Source organism: Streptopelia decaocto (assembly GCF_964273445.1).
Source record: "Streptopelia decaocto genome assembly, chromosome: 28".
Taxonomy (NCBI): domain Eukaryota; kingdom Metazoa; phylum Chordata; class Aves; order Columbiformes; family Columbidae; genus Streptopelia; species Streptopelia decaocto.
Genome location: NC_138683.1, coordinates 388,075 through 403,354, shown reverse-complemented (window position 1 = coordinate 403,354; position 15,280 = coordinate 388,075). Strand labels below are relative to the sequence as shown.

Below are 15,280 nucleotides of genomic sequence, written 5' to 3'. Positions count from 1 at the left end.
CATCAACCCCATTGACCCCATTGCCCCCCCATTGACTCCATTGACCCCATTGACCCCCCATCAACCCCATTGACCCCATTGCCCCCCCATTGACTCCATTGACCCCATTGACCCCATAGCTTCCCCATTGACTCCATTGACCCCCCATCAACCCCATTGACCCCATAGCTTCCCCATTGACTCCATTGACCCCCCATCAACCCCATTGCTTCCCCATTGACTCCATTGACTCCATTGACCCCATTGACCCCATAGCTTCCCTATTGACTCCATTGACCCCATTGACCCTCCATCAACCCCATTGACCCCATAGCTTCCCTATTGACTCCATCAGCCCCATTGACCCCCATCAACCCCATTGACCCCATCGCTTCCCTATTGCCCCCATTGCCCCCATTGACCCCCCATCAACCCCATTGACCCCATAGCTTCCCATTGACTCCATTGACCCCCCATCAACCCCACTGACCCCATAGATTCCCCATTGACTCCATTGAACCCCATCAACCTCATTGACCCCATAGCTTCCCCATTGACTCCATTGACTCCATTGACCCCATTGACCCCCCATCAACCCCATTGACCCCATCGACCGTCCCATTGACCCCACTGCTCCCCTATTGACCCTATTACCCTCCCATTGACTCCATTGACCTCATTGATTCCCCCAACCCTCCTGACCCATCAACCCTATTAACCCCATTGACCGTCCCATTGACCCACTGCCCCCCCATTGACCCCATTGCCCCCTCATTGCCCCCATTGAGCGTCCCATTGACCCCATTGCCCCCCATTGACCCCATTGACCATCCCATTGACCCCATTGCTTCCCATTGACCCCCCCAACCCTCCTGACCCATCAACCCTATTGACCCCATTGCCCCCCCCTTGACCCTATTGCCCCCCATTGACCCCATTGCCCGCCCATTGACTCCATTGACCCCATTGACCCCCCATCAACTCCATTGACCCCATTGCCCCCCCATTGACTCCATTGACCCCATTGACCCCCATCAACCCTATTGACCCCATAGCTTCCCCATTGACCCCATTGCCCCCCATTGCCCCCATCGACCCCCCCAACCCTCTTGACCCATCGACCCCATCGACCCCCATTGACCCCATTGACCCCATTGACCCTCCCCTTGACCCCATTGACCCCATTGCTTCCCCATTGTCTCCATTGACCCCATCGACTCCCCCAACGCTCTTGACCCATCAACCCCATTGACCCCATTGACCCCCATTGACCCCATTGCCCCCCCATTGTCTCCATTGACCCCATTGACCCCATCGACCCCCCCAACCCTCTTGACCCATCAACCCCATTGACCCCATTGACCCCATTGACCGTCCTATTGACCCCCCATTGACTCCATTGCCCCCCATTGACCCCATCGACCCCCCCAACCCTCTTGACCCATCAACTCTATTGACCCCATTGACCCCCTATTGACCCCATTGACCCTCCCATTGACCCCATCGACCATCCCATTGACCCCATTACCCCCCCATTGACCCCCCATTGCCCCCCATTGCCCCCCTTGCCCCCCCAGGGCCTGGTGGAGGCCGTGGCGGCCGAGCGCCTCCTCCGGGACGGTCCCAACGAGCTGCGCCCCCCACGCGGGACCCCCGAGTGCGTCAAGTTCGGGCGCCAATTGGCCGGGGGGCTCCAGTGCCTCATGTGGGTGGCGGCCGCCATCTGCCTCATCGCCTACGGCGTCCAGGAGGGCGAGGGCGACCGCGGCAGCTCCGACAACGTGGGTCACGCTCGGGGGCGGTCGGGGACGTTCGGGGACCTTTGGGTGCATTTGGGGGGGAATTCGGGGCAATGGGGGCAATGGGATCGATGGGGTCAGTGGGGTTGATGGGGAGTCAATGGGGTCAATAGGGAAGCGATGGGGTCAGTGGGGTTGATGGGGGGTCAATGGGGTCAATAGGGAAGCGATGGGGTCAATGGGGTTGATGGGGGGTCAATGGGGTCAATGGAGTCAATGGAGTCAATGGAGTCAATGGGGGAGCAATGGGGTCAATGGGGTTGATGAGGGGTCAATGGGGTCAATGGAGTCAATGGGGGGGCAATGGGGTCAATGGGGTTGATGGGGGGTCAATGGGGTCAATGGAGTCAATGGGGGGGCAATGGGGTCAATGGGGTTGATGGGGAGACAATGGGGTCAATGGAGTCAATAGGGGGTCAATGGGGTCAATGGGGTCAATGGGGTCAATAGGGAAGTGATGGGGTCAATGGGGTCAATGGAGTCAATAGGGAAGCTATGGGGTCAATGGGGTTGATGGGGAGTCAGTGGGGTCAATGGAGTCAATGGGGGAGCAATGGGGTCAATGGGGTTGATGGGGGGTCAATGGGGTCAATGGGGGAGTATTGGGGTCAATGGGGTTGATGGGGGGTCAATGGGGTCAATGGAGTCAATGGGGAAGCTATGGGGTCAATGGGTTGATGGGTCAATGGGGTCAATGGAGTCAATAGGGAAGCTATGGGGTCAATGGAATCAATAGGGTCAATGGGGTCAATGGGGTCAATGGAGTCAATAGGGAAGCTATGGGGTCAATGGGGTCAATGGGTTGATGGGTCAATGGGGTCAATGGAGTCAATAGGGAAGCTATGGGGTCAATGGGTTGATGGGGTTTCAATGGGGTCAATGGAGTCAATGGGGTCAGTGGGGTCAATGGGGTCAATGGAGTCAATAGGGAAGCTATGGGGTCAATGGGGTTGATGGGGAGTCAATGGGGTCAATGGAGTCAATGGGGGAGCAATGGGGTCAATGGGGTTGATGGGGGGTCAGTGGGGTCAATGGGGGAGTATTGGGGTCAATGGGGTTGATGGGGGGTCAGTGGGGTCAATGGAGTCAATAGGGAAGCGATGGGGTCAATGGGGTCAATAAGGAAGCTATGGGGTCAATGGGGTTGATGGGGGGTCAATGGGGGGGTCAATGGAGTCAATGGGGGCAATGGGGTTGATGGGGGGTCAATGGGGTCAATAGGGAAGCTATGGGGTCAATGGGTTGATGGGGTTTCAATGGGGTCAATGGAGTCAATGGGGTCAGTGGGGTCAATGGGGTCAATGGAGTCAATAGGGAAGCTATGGGGTCAATGGGGTTGATGGGGGTCAGTGGGGTCGATAGGGGTGCAATGGGGTCAATAGAGTTGGGGGGTCAATGAGGTCAATTGGGGGCATCAATGGGGTCAATGGGATCAATGGGGAAACCTGGGTCCATCTTGGGGGACATTTGGGTCCATTTTGGGTTCACTTGGGACCATTTTGGGGTCACTTGGGTCCATTTGGGGTTCGCTTGGCCCCATTTTGGGTCCATTTGGGTCCATTTGGGGGTCGCTTGGCACCATTTTGGGGCCAATCCGGGTCTATTTGTCCTTGTGGAACATCCAGAACACAACGACCCCCAACACGGGGACAACTTGTGGGTCTCGGGGGTGGGACCCAGGCGTTCGGGCCCCTCCCGCGGTGCCCCCCGGACGCCTGGGTCCCCCGTGACGTGGTCCCTTTGTCCCAGTTGTATTTGGCCATCGCTCTCATCGCTGTGGTCGTCGTCACCGGCTGCTTCGGTTACTACCAGGAGTTCAAGAGCACCAACATCATCGCCAGCTTCAAGAACCTGGTCCCGCAGGTCAGGAGGAGGTCACCCGGACGCCTGGGTCCCCTCCCGAACTCCTGGGTCCCCTCCCGGATGCCTGGGTCCCCTCCCAGATGCCTGGGTCCCCCCCAAAAACCAGTTCCCGGGGTTCATTGACCAGTTGGTCAACTGGTTGTTGAGGTTCCTCAAGCAGGAGGTTGAGATTCTTCATCCTGTCCCGAACGCCTGGGTCCCTCCCCGAACTCCTGGGTCCTCTCTTGCCCTCCTGGGTCCCTCCCGAACTCCTGGGTCCCCTCTTGCCCTCCTGGGTCCCTCCTGAACTCCTGGGTCCCTCCTGAACTCCTGGGTCCCCTCCCCGAACTCCTGGGTCCCTCCCCGAACTCCTGGGTCCCTCCCGGACGCCTGGGTCCCTCACCCGGACGCCTGGGTCCCCCTTTAGCAAGCCACCGTGATCCGAGAAGGCGGGAAACTCCAAATCAACGCCAACGAGCTGGTGGTGGGAGACGTGGTGGAGATCAAAGGGGGCGACCGCGTCCCCGCCGACATCCGCATCATCTCGGCTCAGGGGTGCAAGGTGAGGTCCACCCCCGGACGCCTGGGTCCCTTCCCGGATGCCTGGGTCCTTCCCGGACTCCTGGGTCCCCTCCCGGACTCCTGGGTCCCTCCCAGACTCCTGGGTCCCCTCCCAGGCTCCTGGGTCCCCAACCCCAACACCTTGCAGTCTCTCACCCTCACCCCTTGAGTCCTTCATCCCAAGGGTTGGGTCCCTCTCCCGGACGCCTGGGTCCCCTCCCGGACTCCTGGGTCCCCTCCCCGGACTCCTGGGTCCCTCCCGAACTCCTGGGTCCCCTCCCAGACTCCTGGGTCCCCAACCCCAACACCTTGCAGTCTCTCACCCTCAGCCCTTGAGTCCTTCATCCCAAGGGTTGGGTCCCTCTCCCGGACGCCTGGGTCCCCTCCCGGACTCCTGGGTCCCTCCCCGGACTCCTGGGTCCCTCTCAGAACTCCTAGGTCCCCTCCCGGACTCCTGGGTCCCTCCCGAACTCCTGGGTCCCCTCCCAGACTCCTGGGTCCCCAACCCCAACACCTCGCAGTCTCTCACCCTCACCCCTTAAGTCCTTCATCCCAAGGGTTGGGTCCCCTCCCGAACTCCTGGGTCCCTCCCGGACTCCTGGGTCCCTCCCCGGACTCCTGGGTCCCTCCCGGACGCCTGGGTCCCCTGTTCTGGAGCGTGATTGTCCCCCAGGTGGACAACTCGTCGCTGACGGGGGAGTCGGAGCCGCAGACGCGCTCGCCCGAGTGCACCCACGAGTCCCCTCTGGAGACGCGCAACATCGCCTTCTTCTCCACCATGTGTCTGGAAGGTGACGTCATCACCCGGACGCCTGGGTCCCTCCCGGACACCTGGGTCCCCCCAAAATCCATTCCCCGTGGCCCATCAACCAGTTGGTCAACTGGTCGTTGAGGTTCCTCAATGAGGAACCAACGTTCTTCATGTGGATGTTGAGGTTCTCCATCCTCCCCCGGATGCCTGGGTCCCCCCTGGACTCCTGGGTCCCTCCCGGACGCCTGGGTCCCCCCACAACCCAATCCCCATGGTCCATCACCCAGTTGGTCAACTGGTCATTGAGGTTCCTCAACCAACCATTGAGGTTCCTCAACAGAAACCAACGTTCTTCATAGGAACATTGAGTTTCTCCCCCGGACTCCTGGGTCCCTCCCGAACTCCTGGGTCCCCCCTGAACTCCTGGGTCCCTCACGGACTCCTGGGTTCCCCCAAAACCAATTCCCCATGGTCCATTAACTGGTCATTGAGGTTCCTCAACCTATCGTTGAGGGTCTTCAACCAACCATTGAGGTTCCTCAACCAATCGTTGAGGTTCTTCAACCAACCACTGAAGTTCCTCAACCAACCACTGACGTTTCTCAACCAACCGTTGAGGTTCCTCAACCAACCATTGAGGTTCTTCAACCAATCATTGAGGTTCCTCAACCAACCATTGAGGTTCCTCAACCAATCGTTGAGGTTCTTCAACCAACCACTGACGTTTCTCAACCAACCGTTGAGGTTCCTCAACCAACCATTGAGCTTCCTCAACCAACCATTGAGGTTCCTCAACCAATCGTTGAGGTTCTTCAACCAACCATTGAGGTTCCTCGACCAATCGTTGAGGTTCTTCAACCAACCACTGAGGTTCCTCAACCAACCATTGAGGTTCCTCAACCAACCATTGAGGTTCCTCAACCAATAGTTGAGCTTCCTCAACCAACCATTGAGGTTCCTCAACAGAAACCAACATTCTTCATACGAACATTGAGTTTCTCCCCCGGACGCCTGGGTCCCTCCCGGACGCCTGGGTCCCTCCCGGACGCCTGGGTCCCCCCAAGCCGCCATTTTTATCCCCGTTTAGGGACGGCCACGGGCTTGGTGATCAACACGGGCGACCGGACCATCATCGGGCGCATCGCCAGCTTGGCCTCGGGGGTGGAGAACGAGAAGACGCCCATCGCCATCGAGATCGAGCACTTCGTGGACATCATCGCCGGCTTGGCCATCTTCTTCGGGGCCACCTTCTTCGTGGTGGCCATGGTCATCGGTTACCCCTTCCTCAGGGCCATGGTCTTCTTCATGGCCATCGTGGTGGCCTACGTCCCCGAGGGCCTGTTGGCCACCGTCACGGTGAGCGCCGTGGGGGGTTCTTGGGTGCTATGGGGCTTCATGGGGTCCTGGAGGTGGTTATGGGGTCCTACCATGAGTTGTGGGTGCTATGAGGAACCCAAAGGTCTTGATGGACCTTCTGATGTATCTATGGGGTCCCACCACAACCCATGGGTGCTATGGGGGACCCAAAGGTCTTGATGGACCCTGTTGCTTCTCTAAGGACCCAAAGGTCTTGATGGACCCCATGACGTGTCTGTGGGTTCCCACCACAACCCATGGGTCCCATAAGGGTTTTAGGTGTCCCTATGGGTCCGAGGCCACTGTGTGATCTCCAGGATGTCCCCAAGAACCCATGGGTGCTATGGGGGACCCAAAGGTCTTGAGGGACCCTGTTGCTTCTCTAAGGACCCAAAGGTCTTGAAGGACCCCATGACATGTCTATGGGTTCCCACCACAACCTATGGGTTCTATGAGGAACCCGAAGGTCTTAATGGACCCTATGGCTTCTCTAAGGACCCAAAGGTCTTGATGGACCCCATGACTTGACTATGGGTTCCCACCACAACCTGTGGGTTCTATGAGGAACCTGAAGGTCTTTATGGAGCCCAGGAGGTCCGAGGCCACCGCGTGACCTCCGGGACGTCCCCAAGAACCCATGGGTGCTATGGGGACCCAAAGGTCTTGATGGACCCTGTTGCTTCTCTAAGGACCCAAAGGTCTTGATGGACCCCATAATGTCTATGGGTTCCCACCACAACCTATGGGTTCTATGAGGAACCTGAAGGTCTTAATGGACCCTATGGCTTCTCTAAGGACCCAAAGGTCTTGATGGACCCCATGACATGTCTATGGGTTCCCACCACAACCTATGGCTTCTATGAGGAACCTGAAGGTCTTTATGGAGCCCAGGAGGTCCAAGGCCACTGTGTGACCTCCGGGATGTCCCCAAGAACCCATGGGTTCCATGAGGGACCTGAAGGTCTTGATGGACCCCATGACGTGTCTATGGGTTCCCACCACAACCTATGGGTGCTATGAGGAACCCAAAGGTCTTAATGGACCCTATGGCTTCTCTAAGGACCCAAAGGTCTTGATAGACCCCATGATGTGTCTATGGGTTCCCACCACAACCTATGGGTTCTATGAAGGACCCAAAGGTCTTGATGGACCCTATGACGTGTCTACGGGTTCCCACCACAACCCATGGGTCCCATAAGGGTTCTAGGTGTCCCTATGGGTCCGAGGCCACTGTGTGACCTCCAGGATGTCCCCAAGAACCCATGGGTTCCATGAGGGACCTGAAGGTCTTGATGGACCCCATGACGTATCTACGGGTTCCCACCACAACCCATGGGTCCCATAAGGGTTCTAGGTGTCCCTATGGGTCCGAGGCCACCGCGTGACCCCCGGGATGTCCCCGCGGTGTCCCCGTTGTCCCCAGGTGTGCCTGTCGCTCACGGCCAAGCGCCTGGCGCGCAAGAACTGCGTGGTGAAGAACCTGGAGGCCGTGGAGACCTTGGGCTCCACCTCGGTCATCTGCTCCGACAAGACGGGGACGCTGACCCAGAACCGCATGACGGTGGCGCATCTCTGGTTCGACAACCAGATCCACGCGGCCGACACCACCGAGGACCAGTCCGGTGAGGGAACTGGGGGCACTGGGGTCCCCATGTCCCCATTGTCCCCATTGTCCCCATTGTCTCCCTGTCCCCATGTCCCCATATCCCCATGTCCCCATTCCCCATATCCTTATTATCCCCATTGTGCTCATGTCCCCATATTCCCCCTGTCCCCCTGTCCCCATGTCCCCATGTCCCCCTGTCCCCATATTCCCCATATTCCCCATTGTCCCTCTGTCCCCATGTCCCCATGTCCCCATGTCCCCCTGTCCCCATTATCCCCATTATCCCCATTGTCCCCATTGTCCCCATGTCCCCATATTCCCCATTGTCCCCGTTGTCCCCATGTCCCCCTGTCCCCATTGTCCCCATATCCCCCGTCCCCATTGTCCCCATGTCCCCCTGTCCCCATGGCCCCATTGTCCCCACATCCCCATTGTCCCCATTGTCCCCATGTCCCCCTGTCCCCCCGTCCCCATATCCCCACTGTCCCCATTGTCCCCATGTCCCCATTATCCCCATTATCCCCATTATCCCCATTGTCCCCATTGTCCCCCTGTCCCCATGGTCCCCATTGTCCCCATTGTCCCCATTGTCCTCCTGTCCCCATATCCCCCTGTCCCCATGTCCCCGTTGTCCCCATGTCCCCAATATCCCCCCAATGTCCCCCTTGCCCCCAATGTCTCCAATGTCTCCCATGTCCCCAATGCCCCCATTGCTCCCCTTGTCCCCAATGTCCCTAATGTCCCCATTGTCCCCATTATCCCCAATATCTCCCATTGTCCCCAATGTCCCCATTGTCCCCAACGTCCCCATTGTCCCCATGTCCCCAGGCCAGAGTTTCGACCAATCCTCGGACACCTGGGCCATGCTGAGCCGCGTCGTCACCCTCTGCAACCGGGCCCAGTTCAAACCGGGCCAGGAGAACGTCCCGGTGGCCAAGGTGGGGACATCGGGGACATTGGGGGGATGGTGGGGACATGGGGACATTGGCGACAGTGGGGTCAATGGGGACATTGGTGTCAATGGGGTCATTGGGGTCAATGGGGTCATTGGGACATTGGGGTCATTGGTGTCAATGGGGTCATTGGGGTCAATGGGATCAATGGGGACATTGGGGTCAATGGGGTCATTGGTGTCAATGGGGTCATTGGGGTCAATGGGGTCATTGGGACATTGGTGTCAATGGGGACATTGGTGTCAATAGGGTGATTGGGGTCATCGGGGTCAATGGGGACATTGGGGTCATTGGGGTCAATGGGGACATTGGGGTCAATGGGGTCATTGGTGTCAATGGGGTCATTGGGGTCAACGGGATCAATGGGGACATTGGGGTCAATGGGGTCATTGGGGTCAATGGGGACATTGGTGTCAATGGGGACATTGGTGTCAATAGGGTGATTGGGGACATTGGGGTCAATGGGGACATTGGGGACATTGGGGTCAATGGGGTCATTGGGGTCAATGGGGACATTGGGGTCATTGGGGGGATATTGGGGACATGAGGATATTGGGGACATTGGGGTCATTGGGGGGACATTGGGGTCAATGGGGGGATATTAAGGACAATGGGGACAATGGGGTCATTGGGGACATGTGGGTCAATGGGGTCATGGGGGTCAACGGGGTCATTGGGACATTGGGGTCATTGGGGATATTGGGGACATTGGGGTCATTGGGGGGACATTGGGGACATTGGGGTCAATGGGGGGATATTAAGGACAATGGGGGTCAAGGGGGACAATGGGGTCATTGGGGACATTGGGTTCAATGGGGACATCCAGGAGCCCTATAGGGGGCAACACAGACTCCCCAGACCCCGCCCCCTTAAGCCCCGCCCATTATAAGCCCCGCCCACTTATCCCCCACCTGCTTAACCCCTTCAACCCAATGCCCATTGGGGCCCTATATGGGGTGATATAGACCCCCCCAGAGCTCCACCCACTTAAGCCCCGCCCATTATAAGCCCCGCCCCCTTAAGCCCCACCCTCCCTAAATCCCGCCCACTTAACCCCTCCAACCTGATACCCACTGAGGCCCTATGGGGCCAATATAGACTGCCCAGAGCTCCACCCACTTAAGCCCCGCCCATTATAAGCCCCGCCCCCTTAACCACCGCCCCCTTAAGCCCCGCCCTCCCTAAATCCCGCCCACTTAACCCCTCCAACCTGATACCCACTGAGGCCCTATGGGGCCAATATAGACCGCCCAGAGCTCCACCCACTTAAGCCCCGCCCATTATAAGCCCCGCCCCCTTAACCACCACCCCCTTAAGCCCCGCCCTCCCTAAATCCCGCCCACTTAACCCCACCAACTTGATGCCCATTGAGGCCCTATGGGGGCGATATAGATCCCCCAGAGCTCCACCCACTTAAGCCCGGCCCATCCTAAGCCCCGCCCAGCCAAGCCCCGCCCAGCTAAGCCCCGCCCCCGCAGCGCGAGGTGATTGGCGACGCGTCCGAGACGGCGCTGCTCAAGTTCGCGGAGGCGACGCTGGGGACGGTGACGGAGGCGCGGGAACGGTGGCCCAAGGTGGCCGAGCTGCCCTTCAACTCCACCAACAAGTTCCAGGTGAGGGACCCAGGCGTTCGGGAAGGGACCCAGGCATTCGGGAAGGGACCCAGGCGTTCGGGAGGGACCCAGGAGTTCGGGAGGGACCCAGGAGTCCAGGAGGGACCGAGGAGTTCAGGAGGGACCCAGGAGTTCGGGAGAGGACCCAGGAGTCCGGGAGGGACCCAGGAGTTTGGGAGGGGACCCAAGAGTTCGGGATGGCACCTAGGAGTTCAGGAGGGACCCAGGAGTTCGGGAGGGACCCAGGAGTTCGGGAGGGACCCAGGAGTCCGGGAGGGAACCAAGGAGTTTGGGAGGGGACCCAGGAGTGTGGGAGGGACCCAGGAGTTCGGGGGTGACCCAGGAGTTCGGGAGGGGACCCAGGAGTTCGGGAGGGGACCCAGGAGTCCGGGAGGGACCGAGGAGTCCGGGAGGGACCCAAGAGTTCGGGAGGGGACCCAGGCGTCCGGGAGGGACCCAGGCGTCCGCGAGGGCACCCAAGAGTTCAGGAGGGCACCCAGGAGTTCAGGAGGGACCCAGGCGTCCGGGAGGACACCCAGGCATCTGGGAGGGACCCAGGCATCCAGGAGGGCACCCAAGAGTTCGGGAGGGACCCAGGCGTCCGGGCAGGGACCCAGGCATCCGGTTCCCTCCGCCAGGTGTCGGTGCACGAGTTCGGGGAGCGGCAGCTGCTGGTGCTGAAGGGCGCCCCCGAGCGGGTGCTGGAGCGCTGCTCATGGGTGCTGCTCAAGGGCCAGGAGGTGGCGCTGGACGCCCAATGGCGCGAGGCCTTCGAGGGGGCGTACGCGGAGCTGGGGGGCCGGGGGGAGCGCGTGCTGGGTGAGTGGGGACAGTGGGGACATTGGGGGTGATGGGGACATTGGGGGCGATGGGGACGTTGGGGGTGATGGGGGTGTGGGGGGCAATGGGGGTAATGGGGGTAATGGGGCTATGGGGACAATGGGGGATATGGGGGCGATGGGGACATTGGGGGTGTTGGGGACATTGGGGGTAATGGGGACAATGGGGGCAATGGGGGGGATGGGGGTAATGGGGACAATGGGGGCAATGGGGACATTGGGGGATATGGGGGTGTTGGGGGCAATGGGGTTAATGGGAGGGATGGGGGTAATGGGGGCGATGGGGTCAATGGGGACATTTGGGTCAACGGGGACATTGGGGTCAATTGGGTCAATGGGGACAGTGGGGGTGATGGGGACATTGGGGTCAATTGGGTCAATGGGGACAGTGGGGGTGATGGGGACATTGGGGTCAATTGGGTCAATGGGGACAGTGGGGGTGATGGGGACGTTGGGGGCAATGGGGACGTTTGGGGGCGATGGGGATAATGAGGATAATGGGGACATTGGGGATGATGGGGGCAATGGAGGCATTATGGGCGATGGGGGCATTGGGGGCGATGGGGACAATGGGGACATTGGGGACAATGGGGACAATGGGGACAATGGGGACATTGGGGGCAATGGGGGAATGGGGACAATGAGGACATTGGGGACAATGGGGGCAATGGGGCTGCCAGATAGTGAGCTATAGGGGGCTATGGGGCTGCCAAATAGTGAGCCTTGGGGGGCAATGGGGCTGCCAGATAGTGAACGGGATGAACAAAACCCAACTGGGAGCCCCAAACCACCCGTCCCCCCCCATTTGCCTCGGTGCAACATCACTTCCGGTCCCCCCTGGCGCCTCGGTGCCACCTCCAAACCTCCCCCTCCCTGCCCCCGCGACCCCGAACTTTGGTTCCGCCCCCAACTTTTTGGTTCCGCCCCCACCTCCCCGTGTCCCCAGGGTTCTGTGCGCGCTGGCTGCCCGCAGGGTCGGTGGCCGCGGGGACGGACCCCGAGTCGCTGCCCGAGGTGGCCCAGGGGCTCTGCTTCGCGGGGCTGGTGGCCATGATCGACCCCCCCCGGGCCACCGTCCCCCAGGCCGTGCTCAAGTGCCGGACGGCCGGGATACGGGTAGGGACACTGGGGACATTGGGGACATTGGGGTCGATGGGGGGAATGGGGACAATGGGGGTCATGGGGACACTGGGGTCAATGGGGGCAATGGGGACATTGGGGTCAATGGGGACATTGGGGTCAATGGGGGGCAGTGGGGACATTGGGGGGAATGGGGACATTGGGGTCAATGGGGGAAATGGGGGAAATGGGGGAAATGGGGAAAATGGGGACAATGGGGACATTGGGGTCATTTGGGGTCATGGGGATATTGGTGTCAATGGGGGGGAATGGGGACAATGGGGACAATGGGGACATTGGGGGTCATGGGGACATTGGGGACATTGGGGTCAATGGAGACATTGGGGGGAATGGGGGCAATGGGGACATTGGGGACAATGGGGACATTGGGGACAATGGGGGGCAATAGGGACATTGGGGACAATGGGGGCAATGGGGACATTAGGGATATTGAGGGGACATGGGGACATTGGGGATAATGGGGACATTGGGGGTCATGGGGACATTGGGGTCAATGGGGGTTATGGTGACATTGGGGGCAATGGGGACATTGGGGGTCATGGGGACAATGGGGACATTGGGGACAATGGGGGGCAATAGGGACATTGGGGGCAATGGGGACATTAGGGATATTGAGGGGACATGGGGACATTGGGGATAATGGGGACATTGGGGGTCATGGGGACATTGGGGTCAATGGGGGGAATGGGGACATTGGGGGCAATGGGGGGCAATGGTGACATTGGGGACATTGGGGTCAATGGAGACATTGGGTGGAATGGGGGCAATGGGGACATTGGGGCCAATGGGGCTATTGGGGTGACATGGGGGGGACCTGTGGCCACCATGGGGCCACCGGGGGTGACGTGGGGGTGTCCCCAGGTGATCATGGTGACGGGTGACCACCCCATCACGGCCAAGGCCATCGCGGCGGCCGTGGGGATCATCTCGGAGGGCAGCGAGACCCCCGAGGAGGTGGCGGCCAGACAGCGCGTCCCCCTGGACAGGGTGGACCCCAGGTACGGGGGACCCAGGCGTCCGGGAGGGACCCAGGAGTTCGGGGGGGACCCGGGAGTTCGGGGGATGCAGGAGATCAGGGGGACCCAGGCGTCCAGGGGGACCCAGGAGTTCGGGAGGGGACCCAGGAGTTCGGGAGGGACCCAGGAGTTCGGGAGGGGACCCAGGAGTTCGGGGGGGACCCAGGAGTTCGGGAGGGACCCAGGAGTTCGGAGGGGACCCAGGAGTTCGGGAGGGACCCAGGCGTCCGGGAGGGACCCAGGAGTTCCCCAAAGGACCCAGGAGTTCGGGAGGGACCCAGGAGTTCGGGAGGGACCCAGGAGTTCGGAGGGGACCCAGGAGTTCGGGAGGGACCCAGGAGTTCGGGAGGGGACCCAGGAGTTCGGGAGGGGACCCAGGAGTTCGGGAGGGACCCAGGAGTTCGGGAGGGACCCAGGCGTCCGGGAGGGACCCAGGAGTTCGGGAGGGACCCAGGAGTTCAGGAGGGACCCAGGAGTTCGGGGGGGACCCAGGAGTTCAGGAGGGGACCCAGGAGTTCGGGAGGGACCCAGGAGTTCGGGAGGGACCCAGGCGTTCGGGAAGGGACCCAGGAGTTCGGGAGGGACCCAGGCGTTCGGGAGGGGACCCAGGCGTCCGGGAGGGGACCCAGGCGTCCGGGTGTCCCGCAGGCTGGCGCGGGCGCGGGTGGTGACGGGGGCGGAGCTGGCGGCCATGACACCGGGGACGTTGGAGGGGCTGCTCCGCGCTCACCCCGAGATGGTGTTCGCCCGGACGTCACCGCAGCAGAAACTCGTCATCGTGGAGAGTTGTCAGCGCCTGGTGGGGACATGGGGACATGGGGGCGTTGGGGACATTGGGGACAATGGGGGCAATGGGGGTGTTGGGGGTGTTGGGGACAATGGGGGCAATGGGGACAATGGGGACGATGGGGGTGTTGGGGACATGGGGGGTGTTGGGGACATTGGGGACAATGGGGACAATGGGGGTGTTGAGGGTGTTGGGGACATTGGGGACAATGGGGACAATGGGGGTGTTGAGGGTGTTGGGGGCAATGGGGACAATGGGGACAATGGGGGTGTTGCTTCCCCATTGATCCCATTGACCCCACAGTCCCCCCATTGACCCCAGTGATGCCATTGACGCCCCATTAACTCCATTGACCCCCCATTAACTCCATTGACCCCCCATTAACTCCATTGGCCCCATTGACCCCATTGCTTCCCCATTGACCCAATTGACCCCTTTGCCCACCCTTTGATCCCATTGATACCATTGCCCCCCCATTTACCCCATTGATCCCTTTGACCCCATTGACCCCATTGACCCCATTGATGCCATAGACCCCATTGATCCCATTGATCCCATTGACCCCCTTGATCCCATGATCTCCCATTGACCCCATGATCCCCCATTGCCCCCCCGTTGACCCCGCTGACCCCATTGATTCCATTGACCCAATGATCCCATTGACCCCATTGACTCCATTGACCTCAATGTCCCCATTGACCCCATTGACCCCACTGACCCCATTGACCCCACTGACCCCATTGACCCCACTGACCCCATTGATCCCATTGACCCCATTGACCCCATTGATCCCATTGACCCTATTGACTTCATTGAACCCATTGTCCCCATTGTCCCCATTGACCCCATTGCCCCCATTGATCCCATTGACCCCATTGACCCCATTGCCCCCATTGATCCCATTGCCCCCATTGATCCCATTGACCCCATTGACCCCATTGCCCCCATTGATCCCATTGCCCCCATTGATCCCATTGACCCCATTGCCCCCATTGATCCCATTGACCCCATTGCCCCCATTGATCCCATTGACCCTAT

The 15,280-nt window shown here is 60.2% G+C and overlaps 1 protein-coding gene across 4 annotated transcripts in view; it reads left to right on the top strand.

Moving 5' to 3' along the window:
- The window catches only part of ATP4A (ATPase H+/K+ transporting subunit alpha), an 86,318-nt gene that overhangs the window by 64,586 nt on the left and 6,452 nt on the right, over positions 1–15,280 (top strand). For all 4 annotated transcript variants that reach the window (XM_082073815.1, XM_082073814.1, XM_082073816.1 and 1 more), the window contains 12 exons: positions 1,557–1,760; positions 3,528–3,641; positions 4,048–4,182; positions 4,855–4,972; positions 6,020–6,288; positions 7,712–7,910; positions 8,723–8,832; positions 10,326–10,460; positions 11,099–11,279; positions 12,246–12,415; positions 13,301–13,437; positions 14,104–14,254. In XM_082073815.1, coding sequence (XP_081929941.1) covers positions 1,557–1,760; positions 3,528–3,641; positions 4,048–4,182; positions 4,855–4,972; positions 6,020–6,288; positions 7,712–7,910; positions 8,723–8,832; positions 10,326–10,460; positions 11,099–11,279; positions 12,246–12,415; positions 13,301–13,437; positions 14,104–14,254 — 1,923 coding nt within the window. The remainder of the gene's footprint in view (positions 1–1,556; positions 1,761–3,527; positions 3,642–4,047; positions 4,183–4,854; positions 4,973–6,019; positions 6,289–7,711; positions 7,911–8,722; positions 8,833–10,325; positions 10,461–11,098; positions 11,280–12,245; positions 12,416–13,300; positions 13,438–14,103; positions 14,255–15,280) is intronic.